General features: G+C 32.6%; 1 protein-coding gene across 17 annotated transcripts in view; it reads right to left on the bottom strand.

The window, feature by feature from the left end:
* Fip1l1 (factor interacting with PAPOLA and CPSF1) overlaps nucleotides 1–18,094 on the bottom strand; it is a 67,361-nt gene that overhangs the window by 48,820 nt on the left and 447 nt on the right. For 4 of the 17 annotated variants that reach the window (XM_033758837.1, XM_033758835.1, XM_033758838.1 and 1 more), the window contains exons 2-9: nucleotides 17,120–17,164; nucleotides 16,981–17,020; nucleotides 13,193–13,250; nucleotides 12,102–12,205; nucleotides 7,433–7,497; nucleotides 6,773–6,880; nucleotides 6,100–6,230; nucleotides 5,746–5,814 (exon numbers count right to left, since the gene is read on the bottom strand). In XM_033758837.1, the coding sequence (XP_033614728.1) occupies nucleotides 5,746–5,814; nucleotides 6,100–6,230; nucleotides 6,773–6,880; nucleotides 7,433–7,497; nucleotides 12,102–12,205; nucleotides 13,193–13,250; nucleotides 16,981–17,020; nucleotides 17,120–17,164 (620 nt within the window). The remainder of the gene's footprint in view (nucleotides 1–5,745; nucleotides 5,815–6,099; nucleotides 6,231–6,772; nucleotides 6,881–7,432; nucleotides 7,498–12,101; nucleotides 12,206–13,192; nucleotides 13,251–16,980; nucleotides 17,021–17,119; nucleotides 17,165–18,094) is intronic. The other 13 variants (XM_010640258.3, XM_010640257.3, XM_033758836.1 and 10 more) reach the window with 4 other exon arrangements.

Raw genomic sequence — 18,094 nt, 5'->3', positions numbered from 1 at the left:
AAAAAGTAAAAGTAGTTTACACTTTGTCACTTAGAAGTCCAATACATTCTAAGTTTTAGGGACTTTTATAAATCCCTCCAGATCAACAGAAAGAAGTCTAAGACACTTGGTTATGACTCCATGTTTCAGAGTTTAAGAAGACCATGAAGAATCTTCCCCTGCTGTGTTCACTATCCTTATCTAAGCACACAATCGGTGACCATTTTAACCATTCTATTTAGGCTGTGATTTGGTGCAACACCTATACATTCATATCATTTCTCCCATATTCCCATCCTAATTAACAGTACCACCTTGCTGCCACTTCAGTAGACCTAGAAACAAAAAGTTTGTCTGTTTGTCCCTCTCTATATTAACTTTCAAACCAGGCTGTCCAGCATCTCTGCTCCTATCACAGCCTCTCAGTGTGGTCTACTCATGCTCCTCTAGATTGGTGTTTGTGTTCACCTATCTTAAAATCATCAAATTATTAAATTTAAAGTTGCCTTATACTTAAATAAGATCATACTTTATGTTAGGCCTATTTAAATTTTATTGCCCCTGTTTTATTTAAATTCAGTGTCACTTGCTTTCCCCTTGAGGAAAGGCTGAGAATCTCAGATACTTTGACAAATCACTAAATTGATTCCACAGATCATCTCCCTCCCAACTAACCATTACGTGAGAAAACAAAATTTTTGCCCACTTAAGCAATGTAGTCTTATCTCTTATTAATTAGAGCCTAGCCCAATCTTTAATTGACACTTTCATATAATTAGGGTTTAGCATTGAGTTTATTCAAAAGTGAGTTTCACTGATTTTTAAAAAGCCATTTAAAATGTACTGATCCTAATGAAGGATTAGCACTAAGGAAATGGAGAAAGACTTAAATGATTTAACAGACAGTCCACAAGAAACACTTAAAAAAAAAATCTGGTGACAGGGGAAGTAAACATAATTCAGTCCCCAACCATTTATTAACTATCTACTACTTAACATGTTCTAAGATTATAGCCAGAAATACACAAATCTTAGTGAAAAACAAAAAATAGAAGACCAATACCTGGGTGTGGTAGCATATGCCTGTGGCCAGCACAGCACTCTGGAGGTTGAGGTAGGAGAAATCGCTACAAATTTGAAGCTACCTTGGCTACACAGTGCAGTAAGTTCAACACCTGCCTAAACTATACAGTGAAATCTTACCTCAAACAAAAAAGTATATATAAGAAAAAAATAGTAGGTATAAGGTGCATTACTGTCACAGTTTCAGGCATCCATAGGGGCATTCCTTGCAGATATTTGGGGTCAACTACATCATTTAAATTATTGGCCTTTCCTCACTATTCCCACTCTTTATCATGTTATCACTTAAATTTTTTTTTTCATGGGATTTAACACTAGTATTGCCTGAAATTACCTCATTTTGCATGATTTCTGTCTGTTGCCACTGTAATGGAGGATCACTGAAGACATGAACTATGTATAATAAATATCTGCATCCCAAGTACCTAGAAAAAATATCTGGCATGCAATAAATACTCAATAAATATTTGTCATTTAATTAACTGTGGGACTCACCTTAAAATGTTTCTTCTTCAAAGTCCTTCAAAGGACACGGGGTTTATATAATTTGGCATGGATACTTAATTAATACCTATCTTTCGCATTAAGACAGATAACCAGCAAGACTAGGGAGTCTGTGTCTAATAAGTATACCTCATCTCACCACTCAAGCATAATACATTTCCTGGTATAGTCAATGCTCAATTGAAAATGGGAAGAAAAGGAAAAGGATGGGAAAAAGAAGTTGGAGTGAGTTTAAAAGGGATAGATGTAAGAACAGATGCAGTAAGATGGAAGAAATTCTACAGTAGGAGAAAAGGAGAAGATAGGAAGATGGCAGATTCTGAAACATATAAAACTTGCTTGCACTTCCTAACTTCTTTTCTATCCTTAGTTTCTTCATAATATACTCCTTGAACAATTCTGAAAATCCTTACCATTCTAGCAACCATCCCAGTTAATTTGAAGTATTATTAACTACTTAACTACTTGTTTTTCTTTAGACTACACTCAGGATTACAATTCTCAAAACTTGGTACACAATAAGAGAATATTTTATATGACCTAACATTTATGACTAAAAAATGACTGCAATACACTATACCTAATTTTCTAAAAACAGTAACGTGATTTGTTTGGATATCACAAATACAAAGAAAACTTAAAATCTGTAACCTTGAGAAATTAAATATTTCACCAAATTATGCTACCAATGTACCCAAGTTTTGGAATTATTGTTTTGAAATATCTTTGGCTGCCCATCACAGCATCAATCATAAAAGTGTAAATAAAAACAACACCTAATAAAGAAGAAATTCATTAAGTTGTACTCAAACTATTATGCCACTCAAATTATTTATCAAAAAGTTTAACAAAGAAAACATTTAGCAAATAATGTTAGATGAAAAAAGGAAAAGCAGAAAGCCATAACTAAATCATTACAACTATATTTCAAGTAGTAATACTAAAAAAATCAAGGGAACAATACAATTCAGGGCTTTCAAAGCTGATGAAAAAAATAGTATGTGAATGAGCAAATTAAACAAGGAATCTTAAGTCAACAATGAAAGCAAAGGCATATTCATTATCATGGCGGGACCCCAAAGTTTCAGGAACTGACAGCTCCAGCTCCCAGAACATTTGAATCACACCCAGGCATATACTTTCTAGGTAGGCTACTGGAATAATGTCTCTGAAAAATCATTATTACCACAAAAAGGAAAAAATAAAAGTGAAAAAAAACCTTAAGGATACTAACAGGTGTAAAAAGCTTGGTACTATTGAAAAACCTTCAATCAACAAATTCAATTCATGTGCACAGATCTTGCATTCGAGTTTCTGGTAGCCCACTCTAACATGAGTGCATTTCATGGCCAACAATCAACAAACATTTGAGAAAAGTCCAAGTCAAAAGCCAAGAATAACAAACAAAAAAAGTCAACTTGAAGAAAACAGACTACAGGAAAGGAAAGCCTAACAGAAACAAACAACCTATAACTGACATCCTTTGAGAAATGAGGAAGAAAAGATACTGATTGCTGCAAAAAGATAGGACATTACAGTGAGATAATAAAAAATTTCTTGGATATTAAAAATATAATAGCAAAAAAGGAAAACTGAATAAAAAGTTTAAAAGGCTGAAAAAAAAATTCCCCAAAAGAAAATATAAGACAATTAGAAGACTAGTCTAAGAGGGTCAATGTATGAGTAAGATCTCCAACAGAAAACAGAAGAGAAAAAGTAAAACAAGAAAAAGGTGAAGGACATGTGCTTCCAAATTAAAGCACAAGGAAGTGCTTAGTTTAATGGATGAAAACAGATCAAGAAACATAGTAATTGTGAAATTTAAGAACACAAGTAACGAAACTCATACTATATCCTGCCAGAGAAGAACAAAATGTGTATGTGCACACATGGGTGCACATATAAAGAAAAAAGGGTTTTAAGAAAATGTTGTAATTTTTCTTATAATGCTACCCATTCCCAAGTCACTTCTTTCTTGTCCCTTATCCCAAATTATGTAATTATACAACTGTTTCTATACCCGATAGACTATTTTTTAGATCTTAAAACTTCATCTCATTTTACTTTAAAAACAAAAAACAACAACAAAAAACCTAGTCAGGAATAGTAACTCATGCATGTAATCCAAACTATGCTGGGGCAGAGGATCACAGGCTAGCCTGGGTAATTAGCAAGTCCCTAACACAAAAGGTCTGGGAATATAGCTCAGTGTTACAGTACTCAAACTTATCATATGTGAGGTCCTGGGTTGCAACCCCAGTACCTCAAAAAACAAAAACAGAACTCCCCACCATGCAAGTATTTCAAAGGAAATACTTCACCTTAGGAATGTGAATATGTTAATAACCAATGTATGATAAGAACCTAGAGGTTCCTTGGTACTAGCATCACTACTTACTACCATGTTTGAAAATTTACATGATAAGAAACAGAAAAAAGAGGTTGACAGGTTGTCTCTTACTTGACTGAGGAGGAAATTACCTTTGCAGAAGATATGAAAAGAAATCACAATTCACCACTGAGTTCAGGCTTTAGTTCATTTCATTCTTTACAGAACCACAAAAACTCCCTATCTGACCTGACTCCCTTTGTATCTTTTGCATTCTAAAACCCATCCTACTGCCACTTATTTTCTAAAAACCAGAACTATATGCTTTCTACTGCTAAAACAGCTTCCTGCTGGCTACATATATGTTTGCTGGCTAGTCTTTCTCAACGTTGCTCTATTTCCTACAAACCAGGACAGACATAACAAAAAAAGTTTGTTATCCACATTGTTAAATATGCATCCTATTCCCAAATCAATATTTCTGACATTATTACTATTTAAACACACTATAAAGACAAATCAAGTCCTTATTCAGAATCAAATTAATGATAATGGAACAGTCAATAACCTCTCTAATAAAGACAATTCAAAGTAAACTTTCAATGTGTGTGTGTGTGTGTGTGTGTGTGTGTATAATATATATGAAGTATACATACATATATAAAATATTTTCATGATGGCTACCTTCAACGAGAGACCAGACCAAAAGCATTATTTTACTCCATTTTAAAAGTCTACTCTAACACATACAGTATAGTTAGTATAAGGGAGTTGACAGTTTACAATGGCAGTTCTCATTTCCGTATTAAAAAACAAGTACCACTGCCAATACTCATTATTAATCATTATAATCAAGAATAAAAAACTATTTAATGCTCAAGTAGACAAAGAACCTGATAACCATTTGTAATACGGCAGTAGCAGCATCAAAACATTACAACAGGACAAGAATAAATATCTATAGAAGAATGTAAATTAAAATGAAATTCTCTGTACAGAACTGTGTCCAGCAGAGCAGCTATATATCTTCAGACACAGCACATGCACTGCATAAGGCATTATTTCAGTGGACAAAGCTATAGTCCCTCAATGGGCACAGAGTTCCATACACAGATCACAGAAATTCCTTCAGTAAATAACCCAACCTAAAGGCTGCTCCCAGTGTTATTCAATGTAAGAATCAAATGTTAAGAGAAAGAAAGCAAATAGCCAACGAAGTTTCAAATATCAAGTATGAAAATACTATTCTTTTGACTGGGTCTGTGAGACTTGATACCCAAATGGTAGTATCAGCTTTCATATCCCTCACATAAACCTGCTCCTTTTAAATATTAATTTGAAAAATCAATGGCTTTATCCTATTTTTTTGAGTTCTCAAGAGATTGTATAATAGAAAATACCTTAAATTATAAGAAAAATCATAGCAATGATTTCAATGTCATATAGATAACAAATATATCACCATCCTATTTTTTTAAAAAAGAAAATTAGCAAAAATAAACCTCCAATTGTGCGATAAAGGTCAGAATATGACCCATAATGAAGAGCTTAATTTGTTGCCATGGACTTTTATATCCTACAAGCAAACATGTACTATACATAAAATACAATCTGAACATATAACAGAGAATAGTTTTGATTGGCATTTGTTAGTATGATAGGCTATAAATACACATGCTTGCAAAAGTGGAGAAAAAACAACAATCACAAATTTGTAAGTCACCAGGAAGCTGAAGGGTTGGGAAGAAAGGTAACTATAATTCATTTTAAATTTGTCCCTTGAATAGTGGTATGGGAGCAGACTCAAGAACAAAAATGAGAGCAACCAAGGATAATTTACTAAAATTCACCTTAAAAAGATTGAATCTGCCATCTTGCATCTCTGCACCTGGTGTAACTTCCATAGTACAGTCTTCGGCCTAAGTTAAATAACATATTCCCCATTAAGATACCACACAATTTTTACTTGATAGGCCATATAAGACAAACTAGCTATGGCTAGTCTGTGATTTGAAACTAAGAAAATAAGATAATCATTAATGTGAAACTCTAAAAGGAAAGAGAAAACAAACATAGTAAAGACAATGAGAATTTTAAACTACAACACAGCATTTAACCACCTTTACAGGGAGAAGTGACTTATTTGGGACATAAAAATAGGACAGTAAAAAAAGCAGGGGAATTCTGGAATGTTTACTAATTACCGTAATTTTATTTGTAGTAGAAGTAACTGGTATAACTTCAAGTCCCATTCGTATCCTCTTTTGTTTCTCACAGTAAGCTTTCCAAGTGTCTTCATTAAATCCATAATTAAAATAATCAGAAAGATCAGCACCTACAGGTAAAACATACTTTTAATGTACAAATATTTCAACTCTATGCAGCATCAAAAATATGAGCCATAAAAATACAATTTTATAGTTGTATCAATCTCACCATTCCTTCTAATTTTACTACTTCTCAAAATTAACCAGCATAATAGAAAAACACTATAGGGCCAGACATTTAGTTCAGTGGCACTATGCCTGCCTCATGAATGCAAGGTCCTGAGTTTAATCTTTGGTACCAAAACAAAACAAAAACAACAAAAAAAGAAAAATACTACAAAATATTTTGATCAAAATACATAAACATTATCCAAGTCTATAATCAAAGGAATGTTAGGCCACTAGTAAGATTGCATCATACAAGTCCTTAGTACTCATCAATTGTTTGAGGCAAAAGAAAAAAAAAAAAAAAAGACATGAGACGAACAATATTCTAGTATATGGGCTGCCGAAGCAAGCACTAAAAATCAATATTCTAAATTGATGGTCAGAATTACTTTTCTGATACACAAATTGTTATTTAAAATTAATACATTCACAAAAATCTTACCAGGTTTACGCCATGGTTTATCTTCAAAAGAATCCAAATCTACCTCCAAGAGTGGAACTCCATTAATGCTTCCAGGTGCATCAAGGTCTACACCTTTGACTTTGGTTCCTAATGTATAGAAACACAAAATGGTAAAAGAGCTACATAAGAAACAACTAGAACGTACAACAGAAACATTAACATGTTTTACAATTTTTGGCACAATAAATGGCAAAGATTCAAAAAAGGGTATGTTTACTTTTTACCGTAGCCAAAAGTAGGTTAAGACAAACTTTACTGTGTAACTAGAAGATAAAATGGATGGAAAGATTAGAGACTTATTGCTTATAAATAGGGGATTACTGTACCAATAAGAAATTATTAACTTTTGTGTTGTAAATCAGTGTTTTGTACAGCACATGAGTGTAGTAAGACTAACTCTTAAAGGGTTACAAAACAAACACCAACAAGAATAACAGTAATAAAGAATGAAGAATAATAAAGAACTATGTAGCCAGCATAGCTTAAAATTTTTACTCTCTGGGCATTTATATAGTTTGCTGATGTCTGTGACATATGGTTCAATACTATTCTTTAAAAGAGCTATTACAATCTACTTATAAACTATCCAAGACATGTGCCTTTTTTCCTTATTGATATAATTACAAATAAAAATTTTACCTGTAGTTCCATAAACTCTTCCCCCTGTCTTGATGTTAAGATTCACAGGTGCTGTACCATAACTCCTAAAACAAATAAAAATTATCTAAGATACATAAAAGTATATAACAGTAAAATGTACAATGTGTTACTCACATTCATTTTTAGCGATGGAGCTACACCAGGCTACATAGCTATAAATGGATAGAATGACACTCCCACATTTCAGAAAATGTTTTAAACTAATTTAACAAGTCCATCATTTGCTCAATTAAAAAGTCTGATTCACAAAATCTCCCCACTAATTCAGTATCAAACTTCTGAGGAAATCTAGCTGAGAAAGAGTAATTTACATACCTCTATTTCCTTACCTCCTAGTTATTCAACATACAGCAATACTGCAAGAGTGATTTCTTTACCTTGTTACAAAATTCAGTGGTCTCATTTTGGTTCTTCCCACATTTTATATTTTTGATAAAATATCAATTACCCATGGAGTAAAAATAAACTCATTTATATGAAATTAAAAAATAAGTCTGAGGTAAAACCAGAACAGTAGGTGGTCAATTACTGAGGTAACAAGGGAGCAATTTCTAGAATGCTTGTTATGTTTCATATCTTAAATCAGATTTTGGTTACATGAAAGTATACTCTTGAAAAAATTACTGTGTTGTACCCTCTAACATGTGACAGGAAGAAATTATGAAGTTTGACAAACTCATGTTCAAATTTAAGTTTTGTCAGCTATTAGCTGTGTAACCTTGGCCAAGTAATTTAAACTCCATCAGCTTTGTGTACATTTTCTGTAAGATGTCTATAACAATTTTAACATCTGTCACTGTCTATAACAGTTTCTTACTTTCATTCAAGCATCCTCATATAAGCAGAAAAATCAAACATACTAACTAAAATAAATAAGCTTACATATTATTGAGGAAATTAGTTGAGAAGAGGAGAGAAGGAACTGGATGAAGAAGGTATGATTGATTCATAGTGAACAAATGTATAGCTAAGACCCAAAGTTATAGATAAATGGTTAATGGTATAGTTCTCACAATTTATGCATGTTATTTAATTTGGTTCTTTTCCCTCACAAGTTTAGCCACCTGGACTTAGAATGATTCACTGCTTTTGGCCTGCCTAATAATGATTTGTGCTTTCTATCTCCAACTTACTAAATAATGTATGGGACTCAGGCTTAAATTACATTTTCACCATCATTTTTGTGTTTTACCACCCCCCACCCCATACTGGACCTTGCAAATGCCAAGGCAGAAGTGCCCCTGAGCTAAATCCCTGGCCTTACTTTTTGTAAAAAGGAAAATGTAATAAAGTATACAAATAAGTGTAGCTCCATTGCTATAAATGCAAAAAACTATTAAGCAATTATTAAACTGTTACTATCATCAAGCAATATTATCATTATCAACTTGCAAAGTGATTCATTTAATAAATGCCTATTGAGCAAGAAAATTATGTCCTATATTGGTCTAAACCAGTGATGGCAAACCTTTTAGAGACGAGCGCCCAAACTGCAATTCAAAACTCACATTATTTATCACAAAACACCAAAACCACAATTAAACCTAAATACTGAGGTTTAAATTAGAAAAAACAACTCAGACATTAACATGTTTTGTCTTAAAAGAAAAACAAGTAACACATGTGCCATAGGTCTGCTGCCACTGGTCTAGACGAAGGAGGGAAAACAATCTAGATAAATATGTTTCCTGTTTTCATAATCCTTACATTTCAACAAACCAAATTCAGCATAGCAAAAGCAGCTTAGAAATATCAACGCATAGTATGACGAAAATAAATCCTAGTTTGAAAGTTTATTGTACAAAAAAATCAAGGACAATCTTCAAACTGTCCTCTTACAGGACTGCTACAAGAAAAAAAAACTTTATAAAAGTCTAAATGTTTGCTAAAGAAGCTTCTTTTCTTCCTATACCCTAACTGGCTTCTTTTTATTTCCTCTTCTGCCCTTTAAAACAGCATTTTTTTTAATGCCACCAAGACTTTATATTCTTTGAAGAGAAGTTTTGCTGTACAAAAAATCACCCTTAAGCCAATTTGATATACTGTCCAATAGACCACTATTCTCTATGTCTCCGGCTCCACTAAGTGCCAAACATACTTGGGTTTTGTAAAAGAACTTTATAATAAATGTGTCAATTTAAATTGACATTTAAATGTGTTAAATCTATTTTAACTTGTTCCTCTCCTACATATTCAACTTCTTATCCATCCAGCCCTATACAACTACTAGATTAGATTGTCACTTAACCTGGACAACTATAAGTCCATTAGCTAATTTCTCTCAAATCCATCCCAACTACTGCTACTAAGTTTATCTGTCCACATAAACTAATCTGCCTAAAAAACTTTTAAGTTCCACAATGACATAAAAACATTTTAACTGAATTAACTTCACCCATGCCTTTTCATCTACCTCACACAAACTAGGCCCTCCAAATTATCCTTCAACTATGAGTATTTATTTAAGCAGAACCCTTTCTCCAAACTTACCATTTCTCTGCCTGTCTCAAGACTTATTTAAGCAAGTTCAAATGTTACCTCTGGGATATTCAACAGAATATTGTAGACTTTTAACAACTATCAAAGTTTTTAAGTCACTTTGTATATACTTCTAGCACTTATGCTATACTAAAACTGCCCACTTACCTATTTTCCTTACTACTTCTGGAAAATAAGGACTATTTTATCATTTTGTTGTATCCCATCATCAATAAATTTGAAAATCAAACATTGGTGCTTCCATGCAACTCTTATCTAATTAGTTAAACTTATCATTAAGAAAAGCATTTCCATGGTGTAATTTTAATAGAGTTTCTTTGTATCATCATTAAGATGGAAAAATACAAAAGTAAAAGAATCAGTCACTTAAGGTTTGGTATTAGCACACTGTGTTTCTATTTTAAACAACACCAGACAAATTATGTGCTTAAAATGTTTACTAAAAACTTTAAGGTGCATTTTATTACAATACAAAATAGGAAAAAAAGTATAAACTAGATAGAACCTCAGTGAAAACAAACTGCCCTGTATAAAACAAATTATTCCTACTTTGATCTGCTTTTCTTTATGCCTTGCTGATGTATAAAATGAACAAAAGCACATTTCCTAAAAAAAATGCTAGTTTTTACTTTCGCTAACTTTCAATAACTAGTATTCTTTCAACATATTTTGCTCTTTAAATTAGCCTCTAGTCAGGCACAGTAGGGTAAGCCTGAAATCCCAGTACTCGGAGGCTAAGGTAGGAGGATCACTGTTGAGTTTGGGCTCAGTCTTCACTACATAGTGAGTTCAAGGCCAGACTAAACTACACAGACTTTGTCTCAAAAATAAATAAAAAAGGCTCTAAAAGTACTGGGCACAAAATAAATATTTTACCAAATTTCATTTTTCTCACTAGTTTTCTTTCAGTTTTCAAGGGATATATAAGAAAAACCACGCTTTACTTTAAAAAGTCCTATATTTGCAAATTAAATAACTTGATACAACAAAATCTACTAAATATGCCATGAGTACTATAATGCAAATGATAAAGGCTTACTAGTAGAAAGACCTGTGAGTATTAATACTATAAAATTCAACACTAGTTATTTACTTTCCCAAATGGGGATAAAAAGCACATTAACAAGTAACTGAATGTTTTTACCTCCTAAAAAGCTGCTTAAAAAAACTATATAGTCATTTTAATCCAAAGTTGACTATAATAACTGAATACCTTCAATCTTCCTGAAAAAGAACTTTGGAAAAAAGTAGCTTTATTGAAGAAATAAAATATTTAAAAATATTTACGTATACTGATACGTATACTTATAGTATAATGATTCCAGGTAAGGCTGCTTAATGAAATTAATGAAATTATCCCATGATTTTATGTATCCAAGGCACAAATTTTAGTAACCACATTATAGAGCCAATTGGATTCTTTGTTTTTTTATTCATCCAAGCTGGCTTTGAATTCACTATGTTGTCAAGGCTGACCTTGAACTTGCAACAATTCTCCTGCCTTAGCCTCCTGAGTGCTAGGATTACATGTGTACACTTTCACACCCAGCCACAGAGCCAATTTGAAAATCAAAAAACAATGACTAAATTTATACCACCATAACAAAATCACAACACATAAACACTTTTAACACAGTTCCTTTTTATGATTTCTTATGCACTCAATGAGACAGTGACAATCTGTTTAGTTGGTCCAGTTTGTGGAACCTGAGGCTAGTACACTGGCCTAAGAAGCCTAACAAATAATTAATAACTTGAAAAATAAATTATGAAGGCAAAAGTAATACATGTGATACTATTTTACTGGCCAAGAAAAAAATTGAGAACCTAAAGGTTTGAATAAGTAATAAGGTGAAAGAATAATAAATGCAAATATAATTTAAGGTTTTGCAATTCTAACCACAGAATTTGAAACATTTAATTCTTTAAAAATATTTTAAATGCACAAATCAAAAACTGCTGCTTCCATATACCTCCCTAATTAACTAACAGTATGTCTAGGAAAAAATTATCTTTGCTGTGAAATTTTAGTAAGTCTTTTGTATCACACTGAGGTAAAAAATGTAAACACAATGGACTGACAATCTGATATAGACACGATACATTTACTATGTAGTTTTCAAAGACATGTTAATTAAAAGTGACTTACCCATACTGTGGTGCTCCCGTTTTAATGTCTCCTATAGTGACATGGACATCATCCTCATCATCATCACTGTCACTATCACTATCATCTTCAGTCTCAGTCACTTTCTACATCAACATAAACAATTTTAAAATACATTCAATAATCCATTTCAACATTTAAACACTGAAAACCATCCTCTATTTTTGAGATAGTTTTACAGAAAAAAATTACACGTTCGTAAAGCAGCTACCTACAGTATTTCAATTCATTTGCAACTTTAATGTTCTACATGACAAAATTTTATCATTTATAACTGCCTCTCTTGAAAAAAGGATGTAAAGCAATGTAGTAAGATATCCACCAGATAAAGTTCTAAAAAAATTATTTGAGAAATTCTTGGCAAAGTATATAAATAAAGAGGACAACAAGTATAAGACTCACAGTATCAAGGTTTAAAAGTACCACACAGTAATGGAACATCTTGCTTACTCTTAGCATTCATTTACATCTGGAAGAGCCTGTGCAAGCAAATCATTGAGGAAATAACTTGCATCTTTAAAGTGGGGCGATTTATGAATTTTTTGTTATGACTCTAAAAGGCTATTACTATATATACTTAATAATGTATAGTAAATAAGGATATTATAAATAAAATTCCTTCTGTAAGATTAAAATGTACAAATATTCATAGGCTTCCAAAATATCCAGTTTATTAATAGGCATGAAGTTAGGGAGAATTCACACATACAAAAAAAAAAATTGCTAAAAAACTGTAACTTCAAACTTAGGTTTCAGGATTCAATGTTTGCTTTGAAAATCAAGTTCACTATGATCTATCTAGTCAGTAAATCTTTGACTACTCAGTTCTTAGAAAGCACATCAGGCCTTTGTGAATTACAGTTTTTTGTAGTCTCTTCCCACTATTGGTTCTCCTCTTAAGTCCTATCAATGCTTTTGATCGTTCCAAATGAAGAAGATGTAAGAGGCCAGATCACACAGAATACTGGAGTCTATGGTAAATGGTGACTTTATTTTTAAGCAAACTACAAAGTTATTGGTAAAGGCTTTAAATAGGAAATTAACTGGATTTCAAAGGTTTATGCTTATATTACCGGTTTTGGTACGCCATTTTCAGCAGTTTCATCTTCAATTCCAGATGGAGGATTAGCACTACAAACAACAGAAAATACCTATGTCAGGCAATGCTTTTGAAAGTACACAAAGATTATACTACTATTTTTAACCTATTACTGTTAAGCTTTTCTAAAGATATTGTCTCCACTGGATGGCAAGAACAAAGAAGGGAAAAATGTTGCCTTTCTTCCTGTAATTGCTAGTATCTTGCATAAAATAAGTACTTAACATTAGAAGTAAGGACTAGGATGTAGAGCATTTGACTAGCACATGTGAGGCCCTGGTTCCAATCCCCAGGACAGCAAAGAAAATAAAAAGTACATTAGAAGTAGAAAGGAAATGCTACTATAATTTGTGAATGACTTACAATTTGATAGTGGGATATAATTCTAAAACTATTAAAATATCATTTAAAAAGTATTCAACACACCTAATTTTAATCCTAAATTTTTACAAATGTGTACTGTGTGCCAGGTTCTACCGCACCTGCCAAGTGCTTTGACTTTCATGAAATTCACATCTGTGATATGATCACATTAGCTCTTTTTTTGTTGTTATTTTGTTTTTGTTTTGTTTTGTTTTGTTTTGTGGTACCAGGGATTGAACTCGGGATCTTGCGCTTGTGAAGCAGGCAGTGGAAACAATGAGCTAAATCCCTGGCCCCAACATTAGCTCTTTTAATACTCAGTTAACATATATACTTCTGCTTGGTTTCTTATTTCATCAGTCTTATTAAAATAAAATTTTAAGATCTAAACAAAAAATGTTATCTTCATGCAAGAAGGTCCTTGAATTTATACTACTTAGGAGTTAGGGGCATATTTATGATGAATATTAGTTTTTAAATTTTGATGAATTTTAAAACAATTCTGGTGAATTTATCCTTTCACAACAAAAAATTACATATTGTGTAACAGTAAACTACATTGCCATAAGATTCAAGGTCGAAGTTAACCAACAACACTTCTAGAACCATAACTAGATTCTTATATCTTTAATAATTTTAATTTTGACAAAGGGAATTAGTGAATAGCTCATTTTACAAAAAGGAAAACTGATGTACCCAGCAACAAATTTGTTTGGCCCATGTTTCAGAAAAACTTAGAAGTACTTCTAAGAAAGATGTCCAGCTATTGCCATAGGTTAGAACTCTTCATTAGACTTCTAATCTCTTCTAAACCACTTTTTCTGAATTTAATAAATTAAATAAATTTAATCTCTATAATAGCAATTTAGAACACCAGACCTTATGAAAGATGGAAACCAAAATTTTAACTGTTAGATTTTCCTTATTCTAAGGCTTGGCTCAAGGAGACAAGTATCTAACCTTCCAGCACATCTACTTCCTATTTCAATAAACTTCTAGATAACCAGATAAAAGTTCCACTTGAATTTTTGGTTTGGTTTATGTGTACTGAACTCTCACTTGCTTTCATGTCACAAAATAGTATCCTACCTTTACTAAAATTTAAACAGACAAAACATGACAGAGTATATTGCAATGTTAAGGACAGAGTGTTCAGTAACAAACCACTGAAAAAGAAGCTGGGACAATTTCCATTACCAATGATAATACCAAGCTAGATACTAGGTTTGGCAAAATTTCTTTTCCTCATAGACCAACTCTTCTACAAGTTTTAATTCTCTATCACATTACTATGTTAGAAATTTGATAAAATTATAAAGTTTTTCTAGAAAAACAGTATTTTAAAGATAATTTTTTTCCTCATGGAATAAACCTAAGCTTTAGTAAGAAATATAAAGAAGTTTTGACAATAACACTCAGGGAAAGACAAAGATGATTTCTTTACAATACACTTTATTATGCTGTGTACTAGAGAATTAAAGAAAGTTCACTAAGAAAGCAAGTCTTAAGAATTATAGGTAAGGGTGGCACCACACCTGCCTCTCAAGCACTGAGTTCAAATCCCTAATACCTAGTAAGTACCGCAAAAAAAAAAATTGCAGGTAAGAATAAAAATCAATGAAATAAAGACTGCATCATAAAAAAAATATACATTTGATTTTAACTCTACACATTGTAATCAGCTAGTTTCTTGACCAACTAAAGAAATGGTTATGGTGAGAATTTAATCACTTCCATAACTATGGACTACACAAACCTCCAATTTGTGGTTGATATCAGGATTAGGCACTGAGTAAAACACGTAAATCTCAAACAATTTCAGATAATATAGGAATGAAGAAAATATATTTTTTAGCTCTTCTTCCTAAGTTCTGCTTCCTCTTTTCATTTTATCACTCTTGCCATTTTTTCATTATAACAGCTTTATTGAGATATAATTTTCATCCATGCATTTAAAAGGTAAAAGTGAATTTTAGCATGTTCGTACAATGCAACCACTATAACTATCTAATTCCAAACCATGCCCATAGATCACAAAAGATATCTTGTATTATATCAGCAGTCACTGCAATTTTTCCCCTGCCCCAAACACTAATCTTGCCTCTGTGAATTTGCTTATTCTAGACATTTCACATAAGTGAAGTCATACAAGATGTTGTCCTTCCTAACTGGCACTGTTAGTATGTTTCCAAAGTTCATCCATGTTGTAACACTTATCAGTACTTCATCTCTTTTCACAACAGTATTCCAATGTATGGGTATATCACATTTAATCTATTTGTTCATTAGTTAATGAACACTTGGATTGTTTCCATTTTTTAACTATTATGAATAATGCTATGAACATTCATGTAAATACATATGGATGTCTATTTTCATCTTTGCAAGGTATATGCCTACAGATAAAATTGTTGGGTCATATGGCCTCATTAATTGAGAAAACTACCAGACAACTGTCCAAAGCAGTGGCACCTTTTTACAATCCTGCCAACATGAAGGGTTTCACTTTCTCCGTATTCTCATCAACATTTTTTCTTTTTGATTACACAGATCCCACTAGGCATGAAGTGGTATCTCCCTCATGTTTTAAATCCAAATATTCCTTAAATGCTCTTTATTCCTCCATTCATTATTTTGCACACTAAAAAGCTATATGGTCAGAGTAAAGTCAGCATAGCCACATACTTCTATGCATGAGTTGTTATGAAATTTACAGCAAATTTCTGGGACCATGTATATATTCTGTAAATGAAACCTGTACCTTTCTACTAAATGAAGGAAATCTTACAAAAATTAATTCTGGGCCAGGGATTTAGCTCAGTGATTCCACTGCTTGCCTTGCAAGACAAGGTCCTGAGTTCCATCCCCAGCACATACACAAAAAATCAGTTCTACTTTAAGTAAATATAAACTACTGATATTAAAATCAAAGTACATTATACCATCAAAACTATTAATAAATTCTAAAAAAAAAAAGCAGTTATTTTTCAGGGTTCCTTTTTTACTATACTTTCCTTAGTCATTTGATGATTATATTGTACACTCCACTACTGAGGCTCAAAGAGTAAAAAGTTACTCAATAATGAAAAGCAGTCAAACCCTAACATCAAAAACTGTCTTTAAGATACTAGCAAGACAGAACAGATATGAAATTAGGTCCTAAAATAGAAATAAACTTAAAGGATACAATGTCCTCCAACATTTACTGAAAATGTTATGGCCAAGCCAATAATTATGAAATAATTTTAACAAATTGTTAACAGAACCACTGCATCACACGAGTTGTATAAGCCATCAATAGAAATTTCACAAACCTATCGCTTCTTGGCCTTTTGGCTAAGATCAAGTGTAAAAACTGCACTAACCTAAACCTGGGGGGAAAAAAGAAATTTCACTAACCTGGTGTTTTCTTCTTCTGGCCTTTCAACTTCATTTTCATCTACCAAAAAAAACAAAACAAAATAAGGTAAATAAATAAACCAAGCTTTTAAAGGAGGCAGTATTATGAAAATCTGAAGTGATCATCACAAGCACTAACCTAGGTCCTTTGCCAAATCACTGTGCACATGCACGTCCCATGGGCCTATAAGCATATCCAAAGTTAGATCACCTTGTAATTACTTAACAAGACAAGTCTTTTATGGAAAAAAAAAAAATCAGTCTTTACTGCTATAAAATAAACCTAAAAGGTACTAACGATGTCCAGGTATTTGGAAAAGAAATGTCACACATTCACATTTCAAAGTATTACAAATGCGCCCAAGATAATGAATTTTTTTACAGCCTTATCAAATTTACACAACTTAGGAGCTGCACGATGCCCAACGCGTACTTTTACTATACTAGTCTAAATCAATCAAGAATTTATGGGTTTTGGGGGAGGGGTACCCGGGATCGAACTCGGGTCCTTGCGCTTGCGAGACAGGCGGCAGAACCACTGAGTCAAAACCACGGCCAAGAATTTATGTTGTTTTATTTTTAAATTTATGTTTTAGGTAAGAAACAAATATTTTCAACTCTGGTGCAACAAGAGAGATTATGATTGAATGAAAGTTAAAGTCCTTCAAGGGAAAGTACAAGATGCATTAGAGAAAAATAAATATATGAGATGACAATGAAAACTATAAACCCAGGAAACACGAGGTACTTCTATGTGGGTTAAAGAGCAGTCTCTTAAAAAAGAAAAACTTCACCTTAATACAGAAGACATTCAAGGTTTTCTTTATGGGCCATAATACTCCATCTCTTCCTGTCTTTTAATTATTTTTAAAGCATGACTTTCAAACAAGGAGGTACCCCTGCAGGTGCATTCCTCACAAATTGACCATCAAGAAAAAAGACGTTAATTTTACAGCATTCACTGTATTACAGAATGACTGTTTCTGGAAAAAAGGAATAGGGAGACCCTATGGCCACGGGGCAATAATTATGAGACACACCGAGCACATATCAAAAGGGACAGGACAGGCATCTAGTGTGGAGGCGAGACTGCCGCAAGGCCTAGGCTGCAGGA

This window comes from Fukomys damarensis, unplaced genomic scaffold (genome assembly GCF_012274545.1).
Source record: "Fukomys damarensis isolate Sample0158 unplaced genomic scaffold, DMR_v1.0_HiC HiC_scaffold_35, whole genome shotgun sequence".
Classification (NCBI taxonomy): Eukaryota; Metazoa; Chordata; class Mammalia; order Rodentia; family Bathyergidae; genus Fukomys; species Fukomys damarensis.
This window is presented reverse-complemented; position numbering and strand designations above follow the sequence as displayed.